The 27,148-nt window shown below is 37.5% G+C and overlaps 4 protein-coding genes and 1 long non-coding RNA gene across 13 annotated transcripts; 3 read left to right on the top strand and 2 right to left on the bottom strand.

The window, feature by feature from the left end:
- Positions 1–4,193: 4,193 nt before the first annotated feature.
- C12.1 (spliceosome-associated protein CWC15) lies at positions 4,194–5,739 on the bottom strand. Its single transcript, XM_071701614.1, has 3 exons — positions 5,397–5,739; positions 4,631–4,934; positions 4,194–4,514 (listed from the first exon to the last, which is right to left on the bottom strand). Exons 1-3 carry the CDS (start codon positions 5,525–5,527, stop codon positions 4,272–4,274), a joined length of 678 nt encoding a protein of 225 aa, XP_071557715.1. The 5' UTR covers positions 5,528–5,739; the 3' UTR covers positions 4,194–4,271.
- Positions 5,740–5,804: 65 nt separating this feature from the next.
- On the top strand, positions 5,805–19,048 carry Ziz (dedicator of cytokinesis protein Ziz). Of its 7 annotated transcripts, none has more exons than XM_071701603.1 (30): positions 5,805–6,237; positions 6,363–6,803; positions 7,048–7,164; positions 7,459–7,637; positions 7,721–7,790; positions 7,898–8,338; positions 8,456–8,944; positions 9,096–9,262; positions 9,396–9,557; positions 9,659–9,738; positions 10,117–10,370; positions 10,449–10,690; positions 10,830–10,935; positions 11,013–11,384; positions 11,510–11,707; positions 11,889–12,035; positions 12,125–12,311; positions 12,399–12,446; positions 12,808–12,986; positions 13,132–13,343; positions 13,437–13,844; positions 14,019–14,319; positions 14,635–14,794; positions 14,941–15,101; positions 15,232–15,561; positions 15,668–15,818; positions 15,935–16,197; positions 16,274–16,631; positions 16,759–17,050; positions 17,124–19,048. In XM_071701603.1, the coding sequence occupies exons 2-30, from the start codon at positions 6,612–6,614 to the stop codon at positions 17,356–17,358; spliced, it is 6,501 nt and encodes a 2,166-aa protein (XP_071557704.1). In that variant the 5' UTR covers positions 5,805–6,237; positions 6,363–6,611; the 3' UTR covers positions 17,359–19,048. The 7 variants fall into 7 exon arrangements, with proteins under 7 accessions (XP_071557704.1, XP_071557706.1, XP_071557705.1 ...); XM_071701605.1 differs by having other exon boundaries at positions 5,806–6,237; positions 15,668–15,809; XM_071701604.1 differs by having other exon boundaries at positions 5,806–6,237; positions 10,830–10,929.
- On the bottom strand, positions 16,206–20,728 carry LOC139770012 (uncharacterized). Of its 2 annotated transcripts, XR_011717659.1 has the most exons (3): positions 20,385–20,728; positions 20,177–20,288; positions 16,206–17,013 (listed from the first exon to the last, which is right to left on the bottom strand). It is a non-coding gene; the product is annotated as an uncharacterized lncRNA (long non-coding RNA). The 2 variants fall into 2 exon arrangements; XR_011717658.1 differs by having other exon boundaries at positions 20,177–20,728.
- Positions 20,729–20,773: 45 nt separating this feature from the next.
- Arpc2 (Actin-related protein 2/3 complex, subunit 2) lies at positions 20,774–25,640 on the top strand. Its single transcript, XM_071701613.1, has 7 exons — positions 20,774–20,985; positions 22,426–22,519; positions 22,605–22,704; positions 22,793–22,994; positions 23,071–23,291; positions 23,668–23,869; positions 24,157–25,640. Exons 1-7 carry the CDS (start codon positions 20,912–20,914, stop codon positions 24,182–24,184), a joined length of 921 nt encoding a protein of 306 aa, XP_071557714.1. The 5' UTR covers positions 20,774–20,911; the 3' UTR covers positions 24,185–25,640.
- An 85-nt stretch (positions 25,641–25,725) lies between these two features.
- LOC139770011 (uncharacterized) lies at positions 25,726–27,079 on the top strand. Of its 2 annotated transcripts, none has more exons than XM_071701617.1 (2): positions 25,726–26,394; positions 26,736–27,079. In XM_071701617.1, the coding sequence occupies exons 1-2, from the start codon at positions 26,029–26,031 to the stop codon at positions 26,781–26,783; spliced, it is 414 nt and encodes a 137-aa protein (XP_071557718.1). In that variant the 5' UTR covers positions 25,726–26,028; the 3' UTR covers positions 26,784–27,079. The 2 variants fall into 2 exon arrangements, with proteins under 2 accessions (XP_071557718.1, XP_071557717.1); XM_071701616.1 differs by having other exon boundaries at positions 25,726–26,347.
- Positions 27,080–27,148: the final 69 nt, after the last annotated feature.

Raw genomic sequence — 27,148 nt, forward strand, 5'->3', positions numbered from 1 at the left:
TAATATTAAAAATTAAACATTAAATATTATATCCGCTCATAATATTAAATTAAATACAGAATAATGTTAGTACGATAACTAAAATTTTATAATGCTTGTTTAAAATAATCTGTCAAGTATAGAACAGAAAAATTTTTTCAATATACATGTTTGTACGTTTAATGTGTATATATTGTGTAATACATATCATAATTATATAAAATATACGGATTTATTTTGATTTGAAGCACAATGGAGAGCTTTTGGCTCGTTGTTCGCACGTTCCTGGATCATAGAGGTAGGACCGCCCCTGACGAACGAGTAGGCGGTTAGTATTGGCAACCAGGACTGGTCGCCGATAACTCGACTCTTTAACGAGGTGGTATCGTGCTCCAGGACTAGAGGACGCGATGGCGGCCTGCGAGGCAGGAAAAAGATTTTTCTACGTGGGCAGCTAATATTTCTCAGCTCGCGGATCGTATTCTTATTAACATTGGTGAGATAGGGCGGTCGATCTTAGGGCGTTCAGCAATTTAAAAGATAAACATATAAAACCGCCAATGAAACCGTGGATTTCACGTGCTAACTTTTACGGAACGCCTCTTCGAAAATGTTACGTCTGTTATTGGCGTTTCTCGCAGCTACCACGTTAAATCGGAGTAATAGCAGATTGAAACTATTACTGATCACGCAGCTAACAACTGATATTTGAATATTCAGTACTTCTTTATACAATGTGTCGAGAATACACCTAATATAACTGAGAACATTCCTATATTTTATATTTTTGCGATATCTTTCGAACATTCTCAAAATCTACATGTGCTGTTAGGGAAGATAATATTTACATAAATATTTATATATACGCGATTAGAGTATGATCCAATGGATCATATACGGTGTGCACGCCGTGTATAATTGACAAATTGTAAAAGGAACGGCGAAGCTGAGAGATTAGTGGCCGGTGGTGAAAGTGAATTCAAGCCGCAAATATCAAATGAAGGCGATATGAGTGGCGCGAATAAAAATATCGACTCCCGTTAACTTTGCCAGCTTTCTCGGCGTCTATTCAAATCCGCGGGGCCGAGTTATCCCCTCGAAAATGAATCCAGTACGTCAGCGCTTCCCGTCGAAGACGCTCAAAACCTTAAAGCCCACTTTAGGCGGCCTACAATCCACGTTCGGATTTCGGGACAGAGTTCTAATCGTGATTTTATATGCCGCGCGTATTTTGATGCCGTGCACTTCGACGAATATATTTTATACATGTATTCTAATTCTTCAATGCGATTACACGACGTATAAAACTATAAGTAAAATTCTATCTTAAATTTTGACACGAATTACATTATATAGATCGTCGAAGCTGCCTCATGGATTAAATGTTAAATGATTTTAAAAGTTTCTTTCGCTGAGATATAAAGCGCACTTTTTTATGGTTTCGCGATTTTGGAGGATCTTTCTGGTAAAAATGTGTAAAATCACTTGAAAAATAGGACATAATATAAAATTCGAACGATTAAGCAATTAAACGTACGAACTTTATACTCTTTAGTTTTCATCTTTCAATCTTGCACTGTTAAATATTAAAGGATGAAATTTAAACCAATACCTTAAGTTAAATAACATTTTGTTATTTTTAATTATCATGTGTCGAAATTTATTATTTTAACACAAAACAGTATTATTTTAACTTCGTTGTTTTGGTTAAATTAACAACATATTTTGAGTAAGAGCAGTGCCAATAACAATGGTTAAAAATGACTCAAATTGAGTATAATTTGACACTACGAATTTAACAGGGTGCGCGAGCTAAAAATTTAAATCTTACGCATTGTTGGACGGTACAAAAAAGTCGTGCATATGATTTCGGTAAAATAAGTATGGAAATGTTCACACTTCACCTTTCCGCACCCACGGGAAAGTTACGCAATCGATCTTGAGGTTCCAGTCTCTTCGAAAAGTGATATTTTCATTGGACCCATGTACATTCCTTTGTAGAATCGTGTGGAAATAGATAAGACACATAACGATAGGCAGAAATACTAATAGATAATATCTTAAAGCAAATTGTTGCCTTATTAGGCACACATCAGTCACAGGAAAAATCTGTTGCGAGAAAAATCCATTCATCGCATACTTTTGCCATGCATTTTGACTCACGTTTATCTAACACAAAAAGTGTAAAAAAATACTCCAAATAAGAAAGAAGCTTTCAAGTTTGTCGGAAACTCCTTTTTCCCTCCCAATTTCCATTTTTCGATGACTCATCTTTTGTCATTGCGAAAACAATACGCGGGAAGTTACTTAAAGCAGACTGCGCATTCAAAGATTACGTGAACAAAGGACAGAGAATAGAATGTTACTGATAATGTTTTTCTGAAAAAATACGTAATTGCAGAGTTAGTGTCTGAAAAAATGGATTTTTTTATCGCATTATAACTCAATTAAAGAGACTAAAAAAATTATCTGCAAAATTAAATTTTCAAAATTAGGGATCAGTTTTACAGTTTTTCAGATTCCATTTCCAGATCTTCTGAATTGCTCCACCAGAATCTCCAATATGGAAATCCATTTCGAAATATAACACGATATATTGTAGAGTCTAATTGAGAAATCTCTGAATAAATTATCTAGTGCCTAGTTGGGAGAATTAAGAAATTGGAAAGGGACGGAAAGCTGTTCAAGTGTTTTAAATCACACTTTGGGCGATCTTATAATCCGCGTCAGTTTCAGAATAAAATTCTGTTTATAATTTTATATGTATTTTGACGTACCTATGTGTATTTTAATATATTTTGTGTGCGTGTGTATTGATTTCTAAAATGTTTCTCGTATTACACACAGTGTAATAAAAAAAAAATTATAAATAGAACTCTATCTTGAATTACAGATGTAAAGCGCATTTTAAACAATCAATTATTTTGCTAAATTTCAGGATACAATTCTATTGTAATTTTATTACAATTATTATTTATATTATTTTATGCGACGTGTATTTTAATATATATTTTACATACTTAGATATATTTTATATTGTATATTTTGATCGCTTCAAGTTCAAGTGTTTTATTACACGGCACATAAAACAATAAATAGAATTCCAGCACACGAATTCCTGAATTCTTGATGCGAATTACAGGTCGTCCCAAGCGCGCAGTGCTTCCGATTTTTACGGACGATTAAGTATTCTGCCGAGCGAGAGGTGCACGCGTCGATCCGCGTTAATTTCGGATACGCTCTTCGGGCTGCGCCGTCTCTTTGTGGGATGGCTGGGCGCGTCAAGTTGGTTCGGGCCATGTCTGTGTCAAGTTGGTGCCAAGAAGTCTACCGGCGCGCGCGATAACCAGCTGCACCGGTAGACTGCCTGCTGCCCGCACGCGGGCCCCGCGGGGCCCCGCAGGGCCCCCGGGACCGGTTATACTTGACCCAGCGCGCGATTCGTTGCGCGGACGGTGCGTCCGAGACCGGATCGCGCCGTCCGCGCTACCGAAAAACACACGCGCACGCAACGAGCGCGGCTCGAAGGCGCGCGGATCGCGCAGATACAAGTCACAGGAACGGTAAGACGGGTGGACGTCGACTCGGCACAGGGAGAGAGGAGGGAGTAGATTGGCAGGAATTCACTGTCGGGGATATATGAAACTTTGCGGCTCCAGAGATGGACGTTTGTACACAGATAAACCACCGAGGAGATACGCTCCTTAGCTTATTTTTAATTCATTACTCAACTGTCGAAAAGTTACGGAATCAAGGATCTACGGAAGCAAAAATTGTTTTTCTTCTCCGAAAACATTTTCTCTCTAAGAGCTTATCCTCACAAAACGGATGATTCATGTTAGATCAAGAGAGTTAACGCGATGACGAACGAAAACGGAAATTCCGTTGATAATAGGATAATAGGAATTCAGATAACGTTATATCTCAGTAATTTTGTGAGGATTGTAATCTCTATTCTCACAAGCTATAACATGATATTTGTAGTGTCAGTATAAAAAAGAAAAGAGCGAAATATTAATACAGTATTCCTGCTGTATTTAAAGAATATAAATATCAATGAAAATATTTGATAATTTGATAATTTCTATTTAGTTGAATAATTATTTAACATCTGTATTCAATTGTTTCTTTTACAATAACGAATTACACACAGATAATTTTATCACATAATTTTGCTTAATTGTCGGCTTAGGATCAATCAATGTCGACATAAATGATGAGAGGAAATGTACTTTTATTCAATAACATGCATGAAAAAGTTATTTACAACGCTAATGCTTATAATCAATAAATTACTTAACATACTTCTCCATAAATTTACGATGAAATTCACTTCGCAGGGAATCGTTGATGAACACGTCATGTTTCTTCTTCGGCTCGGAGCGCGCGCAATTTTTAAAAACGACGTCGTCGTCCCACCGTCTTCGTACCTTCATATCCACTCTTCCGCTCTGTGAGGAATAGTTCAACAGAGGATTTCCTGAAAGAATATTTTCCATACGTATTCTTTCCTCCTCCTGGCGCTTCTCCATTTCCTGCAAAATGCAAAACAATATTTTATTTTATTCTCTAGACATAAAGGATATGTGAAGGGGAGAAAGACAGAGCAAGAGTCAAGATATTTTAATTAATAGTACGGTTCAGTACTTACTTTCTTAGCTTGTTCTGCTGCTCGTTCCTTCTTAATCCTCTGAAGTTCGGCCAAGAGCGCAGCAGTATCATCCTCGTCACTATCAGAATCTGATTCTTCATCATCAAGTGGATCGTCCGCATCTAAGCTGGCCGCAGGAACCTGGTCTAACTTCTGCCTTTTTGCACTGGATGTAGTCGATTCCCTGGAAGGTTCAATGGCACGACGGCTTGATCCTTTATCCTTATCTGTTCGCTCTCTTTCCTCCAATTCCTTCCTGAAGTCCCGATTTCGCAATTCCTCGACTGTTCCTTGGCCATGTTCCCTGCCGAGAAACAACATTAAAATTGACATCGCAAATATTATTTATATACTTAATATTCTTTAATTTCTTTCCTGTATATATTGCAATACTTTATCATGTCTTTTGATAAGTTATGATATATAATGGCAAAGTTTACGTGATTATCAAGTGAATCTTGTAGGTAAGCCTGACTATAATTGAAAAATATAGGCATTATCAACTATTTCAACTAATAATATAAATATCTGACCAAGCTCATTATGTTTGTTAAACAGGAGAGATACGTTTATCTTTTAAAGAAAAAAAGAGAGAAGAAGACAGATTAAAAAATCATTAAACAAGTCTTGGTCGTCATAACCTCAAAATGATTTTCACCAACATGAACAGTAGGAGTGCGGATTCTGCTTTTTCGTGCATCGATACACCAAAATGATATACGTAATTGTTGTTAATCGCGGAAAATCGACTTCCAGACTCGTGTACCTGTATTTGAGCTTCGTGTGCGACGGCAAATCCCTACTGCTGTACTGCTTCGAGATCGCGCTCAGGTCCTTCTCGCCCCGTCCTTGCCCTCCTCGGGCAGGCTCGAAGGTCGGTCTTGCCGCCGTCGTCATGTTTTCGCATAAAAATCACTCGAGCGAACCCCAAACTTGATCGATCATAGACACAACTGGATACCGAACTGACAGGACGCGAAACGCGAACCAAATCAACCAAATGTTGGATTGATTGGGCCAGTTGGAGGTTGGAGGTTGGAGGTTGGAGGAGAGTATCGAGTATCAAAAAGCCCGTCTCGATACTATCGATAAAGTTCTCGATAAAAGCTCTCGATAACTGTCGACAGGCATTCGTTGACACTCGTTGACAGTGGGAGCTTATCTATTAATAAATCTCCGTTTGTAAAGCTCTTTCCACGGAATCTTCCCCAAGTTTTCCGAGCCTTAATTCGTGCGACGTTCAGGCGCCGTTCGAAGAATCTCCGTCGGGCGATCCGCCATTAACCTCGCCGCCGCGTGGGAAATACGCGGGAAAATGCGATTTCGTTTCACACGCCCGATTATCTCCGTACTTGGTATCGCGACCTTATCAACTTTACATTGACGTGCTCCAGTTTCACGCGTCGCGTCGATTTCTCAATCGGCGCGAGATAAAAGCGGCGCGTGGCAAAAATTCGCGCGGGTCCCGGCTCTGAAAGAGAAGGGAAAAAAAAAGAAAAAAGAGAACCGTCTCTCTGCGAGGAATCGACATTCGACAGGATCAGAGATCAGACGGGAGCACACTTCAGCACACTAGCACAGTCTACAGTTGTATGGTCGGCAAGGAAGTAAGTATAACGTTATATATCATCAGAAAAAGAACAAGAGGGACAAACTACTCGGCATACAAATATAAATACACACCCAGTTTCAAAATTACCAATTAAATCTGTTTATGGCTTTATGGGCGAAGTACTGTCCGGTGCCAGCAACTTGAAAGAAGAAGAATCAGACGGGAGCGGCGCGGCGCGACAGGACGGGAGACGGGAGACGTCGCACGGGACGCCGGGACGCGATTGGTGATGGCCGACGGGAGTTGGTCGACGCGTTGATCTTGATCGATTGTGAGTTTGCGACGAGGAGGCGGCCGGGGCGGTTGCCCCCGTGGTGGTGACAGTGCATGTGCCCGATCGTCCCCCGGCGTGGCCGGGCACGGTGACCGATGCGGCCTGACGCGGCCGGCGCGGCGACGGCGGCATCAGACGGCGGTACCGAGCCGAGGCCCGATCGGCGTCGCACGACGGCGTTGGCGAGGATGAGCGAGAGGAAGTTCACGCGCGGCCTGGGGAAGCCCGGCATGGCGGCACAGCTGCGGGAGACCGTGTCCCAGGTCGTCCGCGAGAGCACGGTACAGGTGAGACCACCGATCCCACCAGGAACGCTGAAATCAGGACGCTGGCTCGTCGTACTTGACGTACACGCGATGTAAACAATCATTGGGAGCTCGAGATTTTATGTTCCTTTTATATTCCTAGTCGTCCTACATCGCGGAATTTCGTCGTGTTCGTCAGTGTCAGTCGAATACGAAGTCAGGCAATTTTAGGATTTTCTGTGCCTACGATAGTTTTTGTCTTTCAAAATTCACGTGTTTTTTGCAGAGTAAGCCGCACTTGGTCGAGCCCATTGACTTTGAGAATTTTGTGCTAAAGAATAAGACGCTGTTGCAAAATGACCCTCAGCGAGAGCTGCTGCTGTACCCCCAGGATGATATTTCTGTGAGTTACTGCTTTCATACCGCTTATCTATATCAGCGTGTTGTCGACATGCCTTTCATTTATAGATAAGCGAACAAAGCAAGAATAGCAATAGGATACGAGATAAAATTGTGAAGTACATGAAGAATATAATTAATATATTTTTATTAATTCTACAAATAAGCAAAATTAAAAGTATCTTGTTGAAAAAAATTCTATTTTCCAAAATAGAGAATAATTAGAATTGTTATAAAATATTTATGATATTTGATACGTGATTATTATTATTGTTGTTAAATGTACATTTTCCAACAGCAAGTGGTTCTGCCAAGGAGATATCGCAGTGTGGTACCGACGGCGCAACATATTACAGAATGTGAGGAAGGAGAGGAGAATCTCCTAACGAAGGAGTGTCTATCCAGTTATACATCCAATTGGAATCTTGTACATTACAAGTACGCGGCATATAGCGGAGCTTATCTCGAGTTGCCAAGGTATGCGAGTTTAACGCTTAAGATTAATTGGAATCTCTGACAGCTGTCTGTTTTATAGATGCTATTATTTCATAAACTTTCAGAATATCGAAAGCGGACGATCTAAAGGACGAGGTGTATGAAATCGATACTGAGGTAGACCAGGTAGACGAGGTAATGGTCTTTTATTCTACAAGATTTTTCGGATCGTTTAATAATCTTGGTTACTGTACTTTTGTCGCATATTTAGAGCTAAGTGTAATCTGTGTACATTTTCGTAGGATTTAACGAAGAATGACGGTATAACGAAGGAAGGTTACTTGATGAAAGGTCCTGAGATTGGTAGTACGGATAGAATGTTTGCTCATATCGGCTCGAAATCGTTCAAAAGACGTTTCTGCCATCTCAGACAGGAGGTTGACGGCACTTATATACTCGAGTTTTTTAAAGACGAGAGGAAGGGCGAGGCGAAATTGACAATAGTGATGGACTTTTGCACGGAAGTTGTTAGAAATTCGAAGCGTGGGAGATTCTGCTTTGAACTACGGATGAGTGACACTCACAAGTCTTATACTTTGGCTGCCGATAACGAGGCCGATATGCAAGATTGGTTATTGAAGCTCAGTTCCGTCTTGCAACATTACAAACAGCAGGAAGAAAAGCGCGCTGCATCACTAGAAAGAACCTGTAATACACCTCCGCCATCGCCGCAACCTATGCAGGTAGTACAAAGTTATCTTAATATTGTTATTAAATCTTTTTAAATAAAAATTTATTTAAGGTAAGATAAAAAAGATAATTGTTTGATGTTAAAGTGGACTTAATGTTCTTGATTTTAGGTTTATGGCACACTGAAAGGTCTCGAGCAGAGTATGAATCCGCAACTAATAAAATATTCTAGAGAGACTGACACCAGCATCGCTTTAGCAAGGAGAGAGAACAGAAAAAGACTGTTCAACGTGTATCCTTACATACCCCATGCCAAAACACCTGTAGGACAATCTGCCGATAACGTGGATCCTTACAAGGAGCAATTCGGCCACAGGATCCTCGTCAAGTGCGAAAGTCTTAAATTTAGACTACAAGCACCTATCGACGAAAAAGAATCTCTTTGTCAAGTGGAACCTTATCATACAGTGTTGAGCCTTTTCGACGCGAGGAATGGCAGAAAACTTACAGAGAATTTTCATTTCGATATTAATCATGAAATAGTGCGAAATATGACGAGGGAACTTAGTCCTGCAGGAATTACAACAGAAACAGAGGATATTACTCTTCCTGGGGAATTGAAGAACATTCCTTCGGACTGGATCAAATATCCGAAACAAGTAAGATTATTTAAATACGAAAATCCAAGGAAAAATGAGATGTTAATAATTGTAGTATATATAAATGTCCAAGATAAGAATTTGTTAATCACTTAATTTATTATGGATTTATTAATAGAATGAGGATTTATAAAGATAATTGCTGTTGTAGGCTATATTCAACATTAGTAATCCTCACCCAGATATATTCCTCGTCGTAAGGATAGACAAGTTACTCCAGGGAAACATATATCAGACCTCAGAGCCATATTTGAGAGCTACCAAGGATCCAAGATTGGGCTTGAAGGTGCACAAACAAGTCCGAGTATGTTGTCAAAGGTAATATTATAAATTCAGGTATTTTTAAATATAATATTAAGTGTAAATTTCATGTTTTAAGCGGATATTTAACAATTAAAAAGATGATTACAAATAAGCCTGATTGTACAAGACGATTATTCTTTTTTTTCAGACTGGGAAATTATAGAATGCCATTTGCATGGGCTGCAAGGCCACTATTTAGATTGTATAGCAACGAACTGGATACATCCTCGGATTTCCCAGCAATATACAGGCAGGAGGGTCACAAAATAAAAGATGAGGAGCTACTAAAACTTCTTTCTGAGTACAGAAAGTATGTATTAATTGTAAATTAATATGATTCAAAAATTTATACAACATGGAGCTCAACATGCGTACATTATTAAACATTATATCAGCAAAATTTTTTCGCAGGCCTGAGAAGCTTAGCAAATTGACTGTGATACCTGGTTGGCTGAAAATTAAAATAGAACCTATTACGGACATTCCTGAAAGTGCGTAGTCGAATAATATATTTTATAATTAAATAGAGAAGATATCATCTTCGGTCGGGCTGGCTCATGGTAGCCTAATAATAATATTTCTGTGTGAATTTTGTATACTTTTTATAACTCGGCAAACTGCGCGCCGATTATTTGTCGATAAATAAATCCTGTATTGAAGAACTAAAGATTTAAGAATAAGTTTCGAAGAAACAATAATGACTTAAAGATGCAAGAATTACACAATTTTTGTAACTTGATTCTAAGTAATTTAATGAATTTTTCGTAATAAGTAAAAAGGCTTTTAATAATTCTCACTACGAAAAGAGAAATTGTAGTCAATAGTTTCGAACGATTCCAGATATATGATACATAAAATACGATTTCTAGATACATTGTCGACTTGCCTGGCACCGTTAAAGCCCTTTCCGATCCCACCAACGGCGGAGCCGACGATCGAGGTCGCCGAATTCGAGAGCACTTCCGAGAGGGATGTGCATCCGTACACGACGTATGTCAATCATCTGTACGTGTATCCGCAGACACTCAATTTCGACAGTCAAAAAATGTTTACCCGAGCTAGGAACATAGCGTGCATCATGGAACTCCGCGACGACGACGGCGAAAACGTCAAGCCTTTACGAGTATGTGATAAAAAAATCAATTTATTTGAAGATTAAGGGATCTAAATGGCTTCATCTTCTTTCTACTATTTCTAATAGACGATTTATGGGAGACCGGGTTCGCCATTACTATGCTTACGAGCGTCGTGCGCCGTGTTACATCACAGCGCAGTGCCTTCTTGGTATGAAGAAATCAAGATTAAGCTCCCCACGAAATTGCACGCAAAACACCATATACTATTCTCCTTTTATCACATAAGTTGCGATATGAACAAAAAGAAAGAGAACGGCGTTGAAAACTGTGTCGGCTATGCATGGGCGCCTTTGCTGCATAAAGGAAGGTGAGACTCGATAAATCAATGATCGATGAGCATTTAAACTACTAGCATATTTTGTTGTATCTTATAATATTTGAACGATGGTAAGAAAAATAGAAAGAAGAAAAATATATTTTTGAGATATTTTATATACTTTATGCAGACTGAACGTGGATATAGAATCGAATATCCAGGTATTGCCTGTAGCAATGCATTTACCGTCGGGATACTTATCCATACAACCCCTTGGACTAGGGAAAGGGGTAAGAGTAAGATCGATCATTGGTATTGTGTCAATTAATGACATAGTTTGGACGACATGAGGGTGACTTGTATGTTTTCGTAGAACGCAGGGCCGGATATCACTTGGATTGATTCCCAACGACCAATCTTCACGGTATCTTTCCAATTAATTTCGACAGTATTCACGCGGGACCTTCATCTGCACAATCTGTTCGTCCACGCTGAACGCATCTTGGACACAAAGCCCTCGGCGTCGCCCTCGGATACGGAAACGTGCAAAATCCTGAAGGCTGCACACGCGGTTCAACTAGTCACCGTTATCACGTTTCTCCCAACTATATTGAATCAACTGTTCGTGTTGTTGACGTGCAATACCAGCCAAGAAGTCGGATTATACGTGATCAGGGTCTTAATACATTTTATAAACATGGTGCACGAAGCCGGGCGTAAGGAAATTCTACAAGCGTACATCAAGGTAGGATCTAGAGTATGTTTGAAAGATAAATATTCAATTTCCAGTTTTATTAGCTCTTGAATATTGAAACTTTGGTTTATATATTTTGCGATTGGTCTGACTCTACCCTAGTTCTCTGATTCTAGTTCGTGTTTGTACTGCCTCCTCTACGAAATGGTAACGTCGCGGTTCACGAGCAACTGGCGAAGTATTTGCCAACTTTGCTACAACCGAGCAATACCGATTTTCTGGTTGTGAACAAATTCATGCATCACTCGAGCTTCTTTTTCGAAATAATGATCAAGAGTATGGCGCAATATCTTCTGAGTACTGGTAGGATAAAGGTAAATTCTTCGAGATTACTTTAACTTGAAACTTGGCGACTATTAATATCGATAGAGTAGGATTATTTATTGCTAATTAAATATTGCTTCATTTTTCGAAGTGTTTTGTATATTTACCAAAATAAATTATCAATCTGTCTCTTATAAAAATTAATTACTTGAGCAGTTTATTTTTTCCTAGATGCATAGAAACGAGCGATTCTCAAAAGATTATCACGAGAAGATCAAGATGTTATTAGACGTGATTATGCCATACTTAATGACCAAGTACAGAGAAATGCCAGTGGAGACACACGAATTGAACAAGAGTCTCGCACAATTTTTAAAGGTACATAATATCACATAACTCTCACACACAGTATATATCATACACTATATATCTTTATCACTATTTTAATTTTGATTATCGCGGCACAGCGATGTCTCACATTCATGGACCGTGGCTTCGTGTTTCGTCTCACCAATTCCTACCTGGACAACTTTTCGCCTGGCGACCAACGCACGCTACACGATTTCAAGTTTACCTTTCTGCAAATCATTTGCTCTCACGAGCACTATGTATCCTTCAACTTGCCGATGATGCAGTCGCGTCTTGCTTCCAGAGGTAAATTCTTATATCATCGATACATACAAGGATTACGGTGAAAATATACTAATTTATTGTAACTTAATTGTTTCGCGTGTTTAAAAGATACTGAGAATGACACTGATTGTGAAAGTGAACCAGAATGCGACGTTGGTACGTTTATAATTATATTCGTACACAAATATGTGTGTTATGTGTATGTTCTCGTTTATAGCAAATATCCGTTACATATTTTCTCTTTTGTAGCAATATATAGTTAATGCTAGTTATAATTTATAATTAATCAGTTTAAAAACATCATTGATTCAAGGATTGAGGTTTCTCAGATCGGCAAATATACGTTTCTACACGTTTTTTGTATTTTTATAGGATCATGCACTGAAATCTTATATATATTTTCTGCTCATCTGTATTTTATACGCACTTATAGCACCATTATTTCAGTTACATTACACAATTAGAGATAGTATATATTAAAAGCAGATAAAACTGTGAAGTGCTTATTTGATGATAGATTTAATGAACGAGTATTGTCTCACGGAGGAATTTTGTAAGCACCACTTCCTGGCTGGTCTTCTGATGCAAGAAGTTAGGACTTCCCTCAACGAAATCGTGCAGATCCGTAAGGTCGCCATTGGTACTTTACGGGATTTAATGGCGAAACACGAGTTAGATGATAGATATCAAAATAAGGTGCGACTTTTAAACGTTTATGATTACAAGTTGCTCTTAGCAGTCTTTAAGAAATTGCATTGTTGGAAAAAATTGGGAATGATCATTTTTCTTCTCATATAATTTATTGATAGGTATTTCACGTTTTGAATCCTTATTATTTCAGGGTCAACTGAGCAGAATAGCATCAATTTACATACCATGGCTTGGCATTGTATTGGAGAATTTGCATCGACTGCAGTCGGTAGAGGAGAACGAGATCAAGATGGAGATCAAACAGAATGGCACTAACAGAGTGTCGACCAGCAGTTCGTTTCTGACAGCGAAGGATACCGTTGCCAGTTCCACTACCGCGGGTACACCAAAATCCATTCACAGGTATATGCCAGTATATTAATAAAACAATATTAATAATACAATAGATAATTATTAATTAATTGAAAGTCAAAGAGAAATTTTGATGTTACGCAGACTGACTCTTCACCTGGACACTCAATCGCCTATAAGATCGTCTATGCATCTGCGAGATTCTACCTACTTTGCCGCTATCGCGGGTCAAGGGTTGGTAAATGGATATTCTTGCACTAGCGTTGAGTCTGATACATCGACGGTGTCCGGTGCGTCACAGTCTAACATTTCCCAAGAGACCGCCATCGTCAGAGAATTGCCGGAAAACGGAACGGGCGAGAGAAACAGACATTCGCGTACTTTGAGTGTGACGCAATCGTCGCCCAGGTGTGATAAATTGCAGCCCTCGGAAGTGAAGGATATACTACTTTGTTTCCTATTCATTGTCAAGTACCTGGGTGATCATCAGGTGATCGCCTGGTGGCAACAGTGCAACGATACGGAAATACTGAACTTCTTCACAGTAATCGAGTAAGTAGCAAAACTGACGGTGTAGTAAATAATAGAAATATTGCCTGTTTTTTGAGAAAATATGGCGATATTCTCTTATTATACGAATGCATTGTATGATAAAATGTATTGATGTGTGTTTAGTATACTCATACTAGATTTTACATGAACAACCTTGTTTTCTTCTACTTTCAGGATGAGCTTACATCATTTCAAGTATATCGGTAAGAGACAAATAGCCGCGAATGCTGCGAGTAATATTGGAAAGCCCCGCACTGTCAAAGCAATGACTTTACCCGCCAGAATGGCACCGCCAGACTTTACCACTGAAAGTCCCGCTACCAGCACGTTGCAACCTCACAATACAGTTACTAGAGAGAATCTGGTTGAAAATGATTGCGGCAAAGTATATCAAGCTTTACTGGAGGCAAATATGGCAACGGAAGTTGGGCTAATTGCGTTGGATTGCTTGGGTCTCTTCTGTATTCATTTTAAAGTAATCCATGTTTACTTTATCACAAATTTTTTTATTTCTTTGATTTTATGTGTAAAATATATAATAATATACAATAAGATTAAAACATTGATTGACCAATTTAGGCAACAAGATCTTAATAAATAATAATAGTTTAAAGTAAGGGACCTTAAGAAAGTCAAGAAACTAATATAAGTTCACATAGATTTTGAAGATTAAAATATATAAATTTAAATATAAATATAGTGCACGTGGCATTTTTTATCCAAATTGACCAATCAAAACATAGCTAGAAGCTTGTGACCATAAAACGTTAACATAGCTCATTTTTTGCAGGATGTTCTCTTGGCAAATGAAGGCGACAACGCAGTCATGCGAAAGTTTTTTAATATTTATTTGTCGTTTCTTCAAGTCGGTCAGTCCGAAACTTTATTACGTCACGTTTTCGCTGGACTCCGAGCTTTTTTGAATAATTATTCCGTCGCGCTTTTCCAAGGTAATTGTTAATTTTCAAAGCTTCAAAAAAGTTTTATTTGTAAAGAATGAGAATGAATACATAACTACTCTTCGATGGTAGAGAGCATGTATGATAGGCACATGTAAAACATGCACAAAGCTTGAATATATTTTTTTTCTTTACAGGCAATGCTGTGCTTTGTGGACGTTTGTGTTATGAGCTGCTGCGTTGCTGTAACAGCAAGTTGAGTTCCATAAGGCAGGAGTCCTGCGCTTTGCTGTATTTGCTCATGCGAAGTAATTTTGAGTTTACTAGTAGGAAAGGATTGACTAGAGTACATTTGCAGGTACAATACTCTTCTAGAACACAATCTTTAAGTCTAGTTTATTTAACGCCACTTATCTTTATATAGTCATTATCGTTGATTTTTAACTGAATTGTACAAGCTTTAAACACGTCTTATTATTTCTCTATAGGTGATAATTTCAGTGTCCCAAATGTTGGGCAATGTAATCGGTCTGAACAATTCACGATTTCAAGAATCGTTGTCGTTAATCAACAGTTACGCCTCTTCTGATAAAGTTATGAAGGGCACAGGTTTCCCAGTTGAAGTGAAGGACCTCAATAAAAGAATACGAACGGTTTTAATGGCAACCGCGCAAATGCGGGAGCATAATAACGATCCTGAGATGCTGGTCGATTTGCAACATAGCTTGGCTAACTCTTACGCCAGCACGCCCGAATTGAGGCATACCTGGCTGGAAACGATGGCTAGGAACCACGCTAGAGATGGCAATTTTTCCGAGGTACTCATTTTTACAAATTATCTCGACAAAGATGCACTTTATATAAAAATATATTGCCTGAGGCTCTTACATAATGGATATGTCAACACGCGTTTTTCATTCTAAGGCTGCTTGTTGTCAACTACATATCGCGGCATTAATGGCTGAATATCTAAAATTGCGGAAAATTCATCCGTGGGGCGCAGAGGCTTTTGATCAAATATCTGTGAACATATCGAAGGATGAGCGTAATCTCAAACTTGATGCTGGTGAGATTTGTATGTTTGTTTTATTGCATTACGTTTATCATTTGTACTATTTTGGTTGCATTTTTATCGTGTCGTGTATACATCTGAATTGAGAACAGATGCAAGAAATATCGATCTTGTTTCAGGCATTCAGGATATTCACTATAACGAAAGTTTACTTCTTGAGCAATTGGAAGTTTGTGCCGACACATTGGAGAAGGCCGAGCGCTTCGAATTGCTTGGGCATTTATATCGTTTAATAGTTCCTATATATGAAAAGAAGAGAAATTACGAAGCTTTGGCTAACTGTTACTCGCATTTGGCGCAAGCCTGTAATAAAATTGTGGAGGTAACACGAACTGGAAAAAGATTGCTCGGGAGGTTTTACAGAGTGGCATTCTTTGGCATGGTAAGATATATCATCAGCAGAGAGCGTATATTTTTATAATTAAAAAAATTTGATTGACACATGTATTATTATCTAGGCGTACTTTGAGGAAGAGAATGGTCAAGAATACATTTATAAGGAGCCAAAAGTGACATCGTTATCTGAAATATCGGAACGTTTATTGCATTTGTATAGCGAAAAGTTCGGATCTGAGAACGTTAAGATAATAATGGATTCTGTACCAGTCGATGTAAGCGAATTAGATCCCAAGATAGCGTACATTCAGGTAACGCATGTCACACCCTACTTTGAGAAGACGGAGTTGGAAGTGCGACAAACCGAGTTCGAGCAGAATCACAACGTATCCTGCTTCATGTTTGAGACGCCATTTACTAAGGAGGGCAAGGCAAGAGGCAGTCCGGAGGATCAATGGAAACGTAGAACTATTCTCACAAGTACGGTCAAACATCAAATCTAATAATTCTAATAATTCTAATAATCCGATAATTACCTATTTATTTGATTATCTTAGATCTCGCTTTATTGAAAAAGAAGTATGAAGATTTATGCTTGTTCTTGCAGCGCAATATGCTTTTCCGTATGTGAAGAAGCGCATCGGGATTGCCGAGAAACGGATAGTGGAGCTCAGCCCTATCGAGGTCGCTTTGGATGAGATGAGGCAACGCGTTCAGGAATTGGAGGATGTGGCTTTGATCGGACCGACGGATGTGAAGAAACTGCAGTTACGTCTCCAAGGTAGCATTTGCGTAACGGTAAATGCCGGTCCTTTAGCCTATGCTTCCGCATTTCTGGATCCTGCGCTGTCTCCACAATACCCTGATGACAAAGTAGAAGAATTGAAGGATGTCTTTAGGTACGTTTTGTCATTTTACATTTTTTCATATACACGATATCGCAGTCACTTATAAGTCCTCTTGGGATTTCAGGGAATTTGTCAAGATATGTTATACAGCATTACAAATTAATAGCAAACTGATCACGCCGGACCAACACGAATATCAAGAAGTGTTACGTGAGAATTACCAAAAACTGTGCCAGAGTTTGTCGTCCTTGTTCGGGGAACCAATATGGCCGGACGAGCAAGTAGGAAGTTTCAAACGCAATAGCGCTGCTCTGTTCAGCGCTATCAGCGGTGCTAACAATCATACCAGTACAGCCTAAGTCAATAATCTTAGAAAGTTCATCCAACAGACCTCAGATTCTTTTATTTTTTAGCATAATATGTCTAAGGTTCTTCCTTCGCAAGTACAAGCTTGCGAAATATTTATATCGCCTTGTATTTTTATTCTCCTTAATTAAAAATCTATGAACAAGTGTCTGTATCAATTTTGTAACTTTTGCACTGGCCTAATGGAGAAGACTTTCTAATCACTGCCAAATCTTTTAGACGAGGCGTTTACGAATGTCCCAGAAAAGTCCCGATTATACGTAAGGATAAATTATAGTTAATCTGTAATTGTTCAAAAATTTCGACAAAGCCAATGAGAACTGCTTTTATCTATTAAGCTCGCAATATGGATGATGTAGTTCGATAAGTTGCGATTCAACTAGTAGAATAAGTTGGTTTATATACCAGGGCATTTGTACAGTATATCTATGGCGAGTAAAAATATACTGGTACACCTCAGTTCTTTCACTATGGATAATGTTAGTCCATAAGGCATTTATATTTTATGTCCGTATATAATCAACTTTATTAGGATTTTTGTCCTCATCCTTTTATCAATTAGGAGAAGGAAACTATAATCTAATTAATTAATCGACAAAAATAATTTAACGAAATAAGAGGAAGTTAACCACTTGCGATACTTGTGGAGAATCGACACAATAAGATTAATATTTTACGTGTCTCGATTAAATTTTTCTTGTCACATTATTTTGTAATCTAACAAAACAGACTTCAATTGCTGTTTGTGCTTATTTTACTAATGACATATTAAATTTTCGCTTTAACCATGAGCACTGAATGTACGGATAAACTTTTTTACCCAGTGCTCCTTGCAATATGTATAGATGATTTATCAAATACATATTTAGACACTTTATGTAAAAATTGATATTTGTACATATATCACTTGATTAATTTCTTGCGTGCGTATAAGTGCTGTGTAGTCGGCTGTTTTAAAAATATTGAAGGGAAAGTATTAGGTCCTTTAACGCTATAGATCGTCGAATATTTTATCCAGCAGTTATGTGAACTTACGTATGCGCTTGCACACAATTAGTAGTACAAAGACGATATAGATTGAGTAACTTCTATGCCAATTATTGGAACTTATAGAGAATTAAATGAAAGTTTGTTTATATTTTAGAGAGGAAGAAAGGGCTGTAGCATTGGCTACAGTTTATCGATGGGAAACAAGTCCGACCACTTTGATACCTTGCGAATACGCACAAAAGTGATGTTACATATTGATAATTATTTGTGAAAGTGCGAAATAAAATTTTATAAATCGTGAATGCGAGCGAGAGAGAGAGAGAGAGAATGAACGGAAAAGTATGTATGTGTAAATTTATTTGTGTAAGCAGCAAAATCGATGCGAATATTATAGTTTAGTAACAGCTTTAAGAATAAATATTACAATATACATAGTGAGACATAGTGAGAAATTTTTGAATATATTTCGAAAGTAATGGTTTAAATGTTCTTTTGTCATAATTGGATATACACAAGTGTAAAAATTCTAAAAAGAAGCTTGTTTAATTATAACATCTAACGCTGTGTCTTCAGTTAATATTTTGCGAGAATTTTTTCAGCTATTCCGCAAAATTTGAACCGAAACTTTATGTAGCATTTATAATAATCTGTTTTAATTGGATATATAAAATAAAGTTTGAAAATATAAATATATACAGAATGTCCTATAATTACCGTACAATACTTTAATTTGAGTATATTTTTTATCTTCTTCAGCCGTATGTAGAAAATGAACACAATGTGGCTAACAGATGTTAAAATGGTTTAACACTTGCGACCGCGCATGAAAATTAGAAGCATTTAGATAAACGTCTAAATTTGTCCAAGATTTTTAAAAATATCTTGTCAAAAATCTCGTAGTAAATTTCATCAAATCTGCGGATTACCAAAATTATACCGAGTTAAAAACGCACGAGAATAACCTCTGGAATATATTATGTCGAATTTGTAAATCATCGAAGGAGTTGAAAATAAGAAATTCATACAAATAAAGCAAGATTGGTAAATAACGGATGTTTTATATAAGTAATACTGAAAAGATAAACCAGAAGAGATAGCTATGAAAGAATATCAAAAGAACCTTTAAATATCTAAAAAGAGCTGTCGTGATATTTATGTCATATTCTCTACGATAAAAATTTTAGAGATTAATTATTAATTGCAAGTTATTCACAATTCATAAGTTTTGATCAGATGATGTAAAGTTCCTTAATCTCTTGATAGTATGTTTCGGAAATGTTTAATAATACAATTACAGAATGACAAATCCAAATAAAATTTTCAAGATAAATGAATTAACATTGATTGATTTTATAAGTTATATTCAAGAATAATAATTTGTTAAAATTGTTTTATTATTTCTAAAGAAAGAAAATTATATTATGTTTATACAAAAGTTATTAACGAAGATTTATATTATTGATGTCTTGTGGTACTGTCGGATTAAAATGTTCGTCAACATTTATGACAATTGCTTTAAATTATGTTATAGTTAGAATTGGTCAAGATTATTAAAAAGCAAAGTCAAACGTAATTAATATAAACATATATTAATAATATTTAAATATAGTATATTTAAATATTACTACTGCTTTATTTTTTCCAAAGTAAAAGAGAGTGTCAACTAACAATAAGTCAACTTGGTGCGCATATTTCGCCATCTCTTTTCAAAAAAGTAAGTACATAGATTAATCTTTCCATTGTAAAACATTTCGCATCGTGGAAACTTGAAAAATTATTCTCTTAATTATTTTTTTTTCTTATTATATTCCCTGTACGTACCAGATTATACAAAAGAAAGAAAACATCCACTCTTAAAGAAGGCATGTAAGAGATGGAATTGTTGCCATTTTTCCGCGATGCTGATCTTGGTGGACGTTCTCCGGTCCTTATACTAGAGAAAATCGATTTTCTTTTTCTTTATATTTTCTTGAAACTGTGAATATACGTTAATTTAGGTGTGCTTTATGCGTGGTATAAATTTCAGTACCTCTTCCGGTATAAAAAATAAAGATACTGCAGAGCCTCAAAGTTTCAACTTTTACTAATGAAAAGGTTTTCCAGGCCAAACGGTAAGAGATACGAGGTTGGCCAAGAGGACCAAAGTTGCTCCTCTCGTCGAGTTCTATAAGGAAAAAATGCCAAAACTAAAAAAAAATTAAATTAAAAATTTTTTTTTGAAACTTTGAGGCTCAGTATCTTTATTTTTTATACCGGAAGAGGTACTGAAATTTATACCACGCATAAAGCACACCTAAATTAACGTATATTCACAGTTTCAAGAAAATCTAAAGAAAATCGATTTTCTCTAGTATAAGGACCGGAGAACGTCCTTAAGCTTTCCTTTCTATACTCCACGCACAGTCAACGCCGTCTCACCGCTCGAATGGAAACGAGCCATATTATAATAGTAACTCAAGTTTTATCATCACTCATTTTTAACAAGAACTTGGTCGTATCAAGAAGAAGTTACGGTCACGTATCACGCATCGATTCTTCCTGCTAAGTGTAGTAATCATGATTCTGCTCGAGATACACAATAGGATACTCGAGGAAACGTTGACGAACAAAATCAAGAATGCCCTGTCGGGGTAAGTGTCTCGTAGGCCACATAGTCCTCTCTCCTTAGAGATCCCGGTGTCCGCGTAACCTAACCTCATTCCGGAAGACGTGGCGCCGGGGCGGTGCCGCGCCTTCGTTTCTCCCCGAGAAATTCCCATTTCGAACAACATGTCGAATTTAAACTCTCTTCCCTTTTAATTCTGTTTTTCTCCACCTTCTTTTCAACTCTCTTCGCTGTTTCTTCTGATTTTGTCTCGTTTTACCTCGAGATCTCGCCCCTCCTTTTCCCTCAGGATTTTGTTTCAAACAGTATGCAGTAAGCTGAGTAAGCTATTGACCAACCGCACAGTCGATTATTCTTGAATTGTAAAAATCCCATTAGTCAATAACTTACTGCTTACGTCTTACTGTATACTCCTGCTGCCATTGTAGACGACGTTATAATGGCCTAGTTTACACCGTGCGACCTGATCGCGACCTGACCTATGCCCTGACCTAAAATAGGCTTCTAAATAAAACGTTTACACCATGTAGACCTATGATACTTTTGGGTCAAATATAGGTAAAAATTATCTATTGGTATCTATTGGTACACTCTCTGCACTTTAGGCGATCTTTAGGTCACCTGTGTTTACACGCGTTACGTCATGTGGCCTAATTTAGGTCAGGGCACGCGAAAAAGAGACCTGACCCAAGCGAGGTCGCAACTGTTTACATCGTCGCGACCTATCGTGTTTGGGTTGAATATAAGGTATAGGTCGCGGCCTAAACGCACGGTGTAAACTAGGCCAATCTTAATCCACTACTCCTGCTGCCATTGTAGACGCTTCAATCTACTCCCATTTGATATTTGCGAAATCTTATATCTTTCCAAATAATTTTTCAAAAAAATATTTTTGCCTCCCTAATTTATTTTCGCTTCTTCCATTACATTTCTGCACTTTGTCTCACGCTATTTTGCTTTTCTCGTTTTGTTTCGAAATTTTTTCTCTAGAATTTTATTTTTAGTTATTTTTAACGTTTACTAATCTTGGCTCACTAATAGCCATATTCATAGTCCTTCCTTGAGGAATAAGGATTCCTTGTTCCTTATTAGTTATTCTACATTTCATTAACCTTCCTTGATCGATCAAGGAACCTTAAAATTTATGAAGTGTAGAATAAGGAACAAGGAATCCTTACTCAAGAAGGACTATGAATACGGCTATAAGATCTTATTTGTGAAATCTTTTTAAACAAAACGGTTTACTTCTTTTAAAAGTAGATTTTTGTTTTCTTTGTCTTATTATCATCTCTTTCACCATGTTTCTTTTCTTCACATTATTTTTTTATTTCTTATTTTAAGATCTTGGGAATTTTATTCCCATAGCTTTCATATCCTGGCTCATGCAGATCTGTTAGTTGTAAAATCTTATCAAATCAATAGTCTTGTGATTATTTTCTATCAGAAATATATGTTTTGTTTGTAGACATAAGCAGGAGTCGACAGATGTGGTCATAGCAGATTTTGATGGAGTATTGTTTCATATTTCAAACCTCAGTGGAGATAAATCGAAACTTAGAGTAAGTCGACATACTTACCTATAAACATCTTTTGTGGTCCTTTTGAAATAACTCATCAATTTTCTAATATTTATCTTTTTTGCAGATTAGTATCTTGCTTAAATTTTATAAACAGTTACAAGAGCATGGTGCAGACGAGTTGCTCAAACGAGAGTACGGGTCTCATCTTATTGCACCGGAGAGCGGTTAGTTTTATGTTTTAATCATCTTGCAGCTTTCACACTTGTTAACGAAAGTAATTAATTGCTTTAAATCGTTTTTCATTTGTTACAGGTTACAATGTATCTGTTCTTATAGATTTGGAGAAATTACCAGAGGATTGGGAGGCATTAGTGAGGAAAGTTGCCCTATTGAAGAGGCATTGCTTCGCCAGTGTCTTCGAAAAATACTTCGACTTTCAGGAAGAATACTGCGATTCTCCGGGCAGGCCAGTACAGAAGAGAGCTGTAATCCAATATCGAGACGAGGAAACGATGTAAGAAATATATCTATGCACGTAACGGCTCAGTTGTTACTTTTATTATTATTAACCTCCGTTAATTCTCGCCAAGGTATGTGGAAGCTAAGAGCGACAGAGTCACGGTAGTATTCAGTACAATATTCAAGGATGAAGACGATATGGTCATCGGCAAACTTTTTCTTCAAGAACTGAAAGAGGGTAGGCGTGCGAGCCATACCGCCCCACAAGTCTTGTTTAACCACCGTGAGCCGCCGTTGGAGTTGCAGGATTCCGAGGCGGCAGTCGGAGATTGCATTGGTTACATCACATTCGGTAAAGAAAATTTGACGTTTATTCTTTGCATTTGTTAAGTCGCGTCAATATGACGTCAAAACTTCCTATTTATGTATATCTTACAAAGAAATTTAAAAAAGTCTGATATATAAAATTTTTTGTTAGAAACTTAAATTTTAAATTTTAAGAATTTATTATAATTTAATAATTATAATAATAGAAGATTTATGTGCAATTTTATTAGTAAATTCTTAAATTTTAAAGATTTGTTGTAAAGACTATCTGGAAGAAATGTAATCATTATTACTGCTGCGTATTTGTGTAACTTTCTACTATTGATATATTTCAAGCTGAACATACAAACTCATATAATTCTACTTTAAAGCTCATATCGTTTTATTTTATATTTTTACAGTACTGTTTCCACGTCATACCAATCGAGAGGCTCGCGACAACACCATTGACCTGATACACATGTTTAGAAATTATCTGCATTATCATATTAAGTGCAGTAAAGTTTATATTCACTCGAGAATGCGTACCAAGACGACAGACTTTCTCAAGGTGTTGAACAGAGCGAGATCTCAATCCAAAAACACCGAAAAGAAGACTATCACGTAAGTTTTTACTCGCAAAACATTATAGACTAAACTGCAACAGAAATAATAAGTTGATCTTGATTGATTTAAATATGCAAATTTAAATAATAATTTAAAATGTTTTATCGTAATTATACAATTTATAGTTAACGCCTTGTATTATCTTCTTTTTAGATCTTTTAAATTTATTTCCAAGTTCTTGCAAAATTTAAAATTAAATAATATTCTTCTAAAGTATATTTTTATTACTTACAATATTCTTCTTCGTCGAATTTATCACATTATCTACTTGTAATTCTTTTTAGAGGACGAACATTCATCAGGAAAGAATAAAAGTGCCGTAAGAGTGAAATTATTAACCGCACTAGCCGCACAATAATCTGAAAGTAAATTCTTTTATTAAATTAATTATTATAGGTATATCTATAAATCAATAAATAAATAAAGTAAAATAAAACGATTCAAGAATAAACAGAAAAAAGATCACTTTTACATACAATAAATAATATTTACCGCAAAGTTGTTTCATCGTGCCCGATGCACAGTATAATCATACCCGATCGAGAAAGTCGTGTCTTATGTGTCAAAATTCCAAAAATATGCATATTAAATAAGAGATTCTCTAAAGCAGGGTCCACATTATCGAGCAGAACCGCGAGCCGAACTTCGCCGCAAACCGAATCGAAGTTTTTAAATAGCGCCATTTTTATGAAATGTATTTTTGTAATTTTTTTCGATTTTTGTCTTGAAATCAACACTCGCGCGATGTGTTTTCGTGCGTATTTCAATTGTACAACAACTGTTTTAAGTTCTGTGCAGTCTACTCAAAGTTAGACCCTTCCCTGCAATTGTCGGTAATTTGGCTTTAGGATCCGTCTATTTTACCGGCATTTTTTGTCGGCACGTAGCGTCGTATTAATTTGACAGAATTAAAAATCCTTCTCCAGAATTGCAGTACATACATTAAGGGGATGCTGGAGCCGCAGGCGAACTCGATCAGCGTCGATAAAGAAGTGCTCACCGACTATATCTGTCCTTGTATAGACAAAGATATAGACAAGGATAGCACGCTACATTGCACGCACACATACGCACGATACACATCGAAATTATACTTTTATATTACGCTTCCAAATCTTGATTTGGGGGGTTTATCGATGTTTTTATTGTTGTACAATTCAGGGGAACTTGTTTTCGCATTCGTACCAATGGTATATCTACCTTAAGGTGATGCTGGAGCCGTCTGTATAACCGACAAAATTACCATTTTCTATGTTATCGACTATATCTGTCCTTGTATAGACAAAGATATAGACAAGGATAGCACGCTACATTGCACGCACACATACGCACGATGCACACCGACATCATACTTTTATATTACGCTTCCAAATCTTGATTTGGGGGGTTTATCGATGTTTTTCTTGTTCAGGGAAGCTTGTTTTCGCGTTCGTATCAATGGTATATCTCTTATATGAAACACATCTTGTGATGAGCTGACAGCTCGCCGCAACTCGAGACGCCATATTAAGATAAAAGTAGATAAGGAAATCTGTACTTCCGTAATTTTTTCTCGTTTTCTATATAAAATCGGAGTTCCCCTGAATCATTAATGTATGTACTGCAATTCTGGAGAAGGATTTTTAATTCTGTCAAATTAATACAACGCTACGTGCCAACAAAAAATGCCGGTAAAACAGACGGCTCCAGCATCACCTTAATGACTATAATATATGTATATCCAAGTATTGTGAGAAGATAATAAAACCATTAACAATCCACAAACGTATACCTGTAGTATTGACCTGCAATCCCGTACCTGTAATATTGATCTCTAATCAGTAAGCGGCGTAAAATAGGGAGTGTCGGAACACGTTCAATTAAGCTTTTTCAACCACACCCAGGCCTCCGATACAGCTGTATATTTTTCCTGCAGTCAGAAGTATCCTGCCGAGGATTGAATGTGCGTCAATAAGGCCAACGAAACGATTAAAGCCCATATCACGTAGCTATATAATTAATTAAAATTGAAGATTATATACTCGAAGATTCTCTATATTTTTTTCGGGGATAGGATTCGACATTTCGAACAGGAAGATATATATCGGATCCGAAATATCTGAAGTCTCGTTTGAATACCTTCGGAAGTCAAATTTAAACATTTAAATCACAGTGTGATGGAGGAGACGACGCTGCCGACGTTCTCTTCCAGCTCGTCGAACGAAGTCTCCACGAATGGCGATGTGGAGGACGTGGTGCAGCAGTGGCTAGAGAACGAGGCGTTACCGGGATTTCGCATCTGGCAGCTCGCCGGCATTGTTCTCTCCGTACTGCTGAGCATTGTTGTCGGGTTGTGCTGTTGCATTCGTTTTCGCGTGCCCAGAACGAAGCAGGAGATCCAGGCGGATTACATACGTAAAAGGATCACCAAGAGTTTCCGGAACGAGCTCTCGAAGATCAGCAACACGGAGATGGACGAGATGGATCTGCAGAAAGGTAACGACGCAACTACCGCTTCGGAGATTGATAGCTACGAAGACTCGGTATGATTTATAGTTAATCAAGGGAAAAAGAAGGAAGGCATGTAAACAGAATAAATATCCTAAAATTCGTTAAATAACAAAACGGAACGAAAAAGGCAGAAAAATTGTCATTTCTATGGAAAAAAAAATTTCTGATTATATTTGGTCCATGTTCTATGAAGATTCCTATGTAGATAAGAGGGAATTTAAGGTATTTATTTATGAAGCTTTTTGCACTGAAAGATAAGTCTCTCTGTATAATACTCTGCAACTTAGCTCGTATATGCCACCCTTTCTTTTTCATCTTGATATAACTTCTGAGAACACGTTTTAAAATGCTAAATTCGCTCTTCGCACCGTAGCTCTGGACAGAATCCGAAACGAGTACGAGGGGGACGCGCCCGCGATAGCGAAGGAGTGCGCGGAAATGGCACAGCGGAAGGGCTTTCGATCCAGATTTAACGCCGTGTTCGGTGGGATGCGTGTGCGTTTCAGTCAACGCGAGCACGCGGAATCGAATGTCATGATCTAACGACGGCGCGCGGTCCTTTCGTCCTCCGATGTCCTGTGTGAGGGGGTTGAAATACATTCCTCTCGAGAGTATATGCTCCCATAATTGTCGCATGTTATAACTTTAGGGATGTCGAAGGAAATGGAGCAAGAGAAGATGTATATTGAAAGTAAGATAATATAAGTAAAACATGTCTCCCTCTTCTTTTTCTTAGATAATTACCTCGGCACAAAAAAATTTAGGGCCGGTTGTTCCAACCTGTTG

Source organism: Temnothorax nylanderi, unplaced genomic scaffold (assembly GCF_030848795.1).
Source record: "Temnothorax nylanderi isolate EJ_2023f unplaced genomic scaffold, tnyl_v1.0 TNYL_tig0026_pilon, whole genome shotgun sequence".
NCBI lineage: Eukaryota > Metazoa > Arthropoda > Insecta > Hymenoptera > Formicidae > Temnothorax > Temnothorax nylanderi.

Coding starts and splice junctions, on each gene's coding strand:
- C12.1 (XM_071701614.1), bottom strand. CDS start 5,527: ATGACGACGGCGGCAAGACCGACCTTCGAGCCTGCCCGAGGAGGGCAA. Junction 4,935..5,396: donor CACACGAAGCTCAAATACAG/GTACACGAGTCT, acceptor GTTTCTCGGCAG/GGAACATGGCCAAGGAACAG. Junction 4,515..4,630: donor CAGCAGAACAAGCTAAGAAA/GTAAGTACTGAA, acceptor TGCATTTTGCAG/GAAATGGAGAAGCGCCAGGA.
- Ziz (XM_071701603.1), top strand. CDS start 6,612: ATGCGGCCTGACGCGGCCGGCGCGGCGACGGCGGCATCAGACGGCGGT. Junction 7,638..7,720: donor GCTTATCTCGAGTTGCCAAG/GTATGCGAGTTT, acceptor ATAAACTTTCAG/AATATCGAAAGCGGACGATC. Junction 10,371..10,448: donor AAAACGTCAAGCCTTTACGA/GTATGTGATAAA, acceptor TATTTCTAATAG/ACGATTTATGGGAGACCGGG.
- Arpc2 (XM_071701613.1), top strand. CDS start 20,912: ATGATTCTGCTCGAGATACACAATAGGATACTCGAGGAAACGTTGACG. Junction 22,705..22,792: donor TCTTATTGCACCGGAGAGCG/GTTAGTTTTATG, acceptor CATTTGTTACAG/GTTACAATGTATCTGTTCTT. Junction 23,292..23,667: donor CATTGGTTACATCACATTCG/GTAAAGAAAATT, acceptor ATATTTTTACAG/TACTGTTTCCACGTCATACC.
- LOC139770011 (XM_071701616.1), top strand. CDS start 26,029: ATGGAGGAGACGACGCTGCCGACGTTCTCTTCCAGCTCGTCGAACGAA. Junction 26,348..26,735: donor CGAGATGGATCTGCAGAAAG/GTAACGACGCAA, acceptor TTCGCACCGTAG/CTCTGGACAGAATCCGAAAC.